Source organism: Tupaia chinensis, unplaced genomic scaffold (assembly GCF_000334495.1).
Source record: "Tupaia chinensis unplaced genomic scaffold, TupChi_1.0 Scaffold000311_2, whole genome shotgun sequence".
NCBI lineage: Eukaryota > Metazoa > Chordata > Mammalia > Scandentia > Tupaiidae > Tupaia > Tupaia belangeri.
In genome coordinates, this window is record NW_006159803.1 from 6,301,666 (window position 1) to 6,303,771 (window position 2,106).

The 2,106-nt window shown below is 45.7% G+C and overlaps 1 protein-coding gene across 1 annotated transcript in view; it reads left to right on the forward strand.

The window, feature by feature from the left end:
- SIK2 (salt inducible kinase 2) overlaps window positions 1-1,812 on the forward strand; it is a gene marked incomplete at its 5' end in the record, with an annotated part of 95,834 nt that extends 94,022 nt beyond the window's left edge. The window contains 1 exon segment of the mRNA XM_027772871.1: window positions 25-1,812. Coding sequence (XP_027628672.1) covers window positions 25-374 — 350 coding nt within the window.
- Window positions 1,813-2,106: the final 294 nt, after the last annotated feature.

Sequence of the window (2,106 nt, forward strand, 5' to 3'; positions counted from 1 at the left end):
ATCTGCAATCCCTGCCCTCCACGCCTGTTCCCCGGGCTCCAGCACAGTTGCAGCAACAGCCACCACCACCACCGCCCCCACCACCACCACAGCAGCCAGGAGCTGCACCAGCCTCCTTACAGTTCTCCTATCAGACTTGTGAGCTGCCAACTGCTGCCTCCCCTGCACCAGACTACCCTGCTCCCTGTCAGTATCCTGTAGACGGAGCCCAGCAGAGTGGCCTGACAGGGCCAGACTGTCCTAGGAGCTCAGGACTGCAGGAAGCCCCCTCCAGTTATGACCCACTGGCCCTCTCTGAGTTACCTGGACTCTTTGATTGTGAAATGCTGGACGCTGTGGATCCACAACACAATGGCTATGTCCTGGTGAATTAATCTCAGCACAGGAAGTGAGGTGGTCCAAGTGAAGGAAGACTGTATTTCTATTTTTATTCCAGCTTTTTAAATTTAAAGCATATTTTCTTGCCCTCTTCCTCATGGGGAAAAAATCAAGTCGCCCAACTGGAATCAGGGCCTGGCTGGGTGGATGTTGCTTCCTCCTGGCTCTGTCCCACCACAAAGTTTCCTGTGGCAAGTGCTGGAACATAGTTGTATGCTGAAGCTCGTGCCCTTGGGTCAAATGGAGCAAGCTCTCGAGGGAGGCACCAACAAATGTTTTTGTAAGACCACAACATTCAGACCTAGGTTTCCTGTGGAATTGCACCAGTTCATTGTCAAGGGGAAACCTTGATAAAAGCAGGAAAAGATGTGTGTTGTTGCGCATATATGGGCAAAAAAGGCAATATATTTTTCTCTGATGCCAAACAACATACTGCTTCAAGGCAAATCAAGAATATATAATGAAGTTTGATGCACAGGAAATAAAGGAGAGTACTTCATTGATGAATCCTAAGTTCTTAGCTGCTGAGGCAAGTTCTCCCCAAGACCGTCACAGAGGAGTGGAACATGAGCTCTGTTTTAGGGGCCACTAAATAACAGCTGGTACCTGACCCCTGAAACCTGCAGCCATCTCCATCTGGGAGCAGCCAACACACCTCTTCAGAAGGTACCCCTGGGTTACCGAGTGTTGGAACATATTCAGGGCTCCAAAGATGTCACCTGTAGGATGTCAAGAGACCCACCACAGTGGAAGCTGGGCAAGAAATTCCAGAAGGCATCAAGAGGATAGGCTCTTCCGGTGCAGTCTCATCGAGATTCTGGTTGGGAGCAGCTGGTCTCCAGAGGACCTGTTGTCTCCTTTACAATGTAATGACTATTTCAACTTTACACTATATGTTGCTAGTAGGCTATTGAGCATTGTATATTTGGACAGTTTCATATAGGGCTTAGAAATTTTAGGGGCCCGGAAAATGAACTTTTATGTCCCATGTGAAGTGGTAGTGCCGTGCCTTTCCCCCAGATCATGCTTTAATTTTTTCCTTTTCTGTAGAAACCAAGTTTTCCATTTACATCAATGCTAAATCCAAAGTCACTTCAGAGTTTGCTTTCCACCATGTGGGAATCAGCATTCTTAATTTCCTTAAGTTTCGACTTATAATGAAATGTTCAAGTATTACAGCAATATTCAAAGAACCACAGATGTGTTAACCGTTTAAGCAGATCATCTGCCAAACACATTATATTATTAGTAAAACTTAACCAACCCTTATAATTCATTCATCCAAATAAGTGAAAAATAGATGCTACAGCTAGTTAACTGTATACCTAGAAGTAATGAGTAATCTATCATTCGGACAGTAACATCCAGGTATTATAAATTCAGTATTATGTATAAAGACTATCACGCTGTCCTTTAGAATGGCTTGTCCTATCAGCAGATGAATGCATTAAGCACAAAGCATCTTCCTTAAAGCACAAAGAAGAGCGATACTACACTGATGCTGCATCTAGAAACACCTTTAAGTTGCCTTTCCTCTTTGTAGCAAGTGTCTGGGCAGGTGAGCAGAAGCATAGAAAGTCAAAGGAGGTCCATTCTAGACAGCCCAGCCCAATCCAGCCCCTGCTAATACTGGTAACTTAACCAGTCCTTGTTACTGGTCAGTAACTGCCTGGCCGTCAGGGCTCCTCCATGGTGCCAGGATGCTTCGTAGGGGTACTGGGCTTGGGT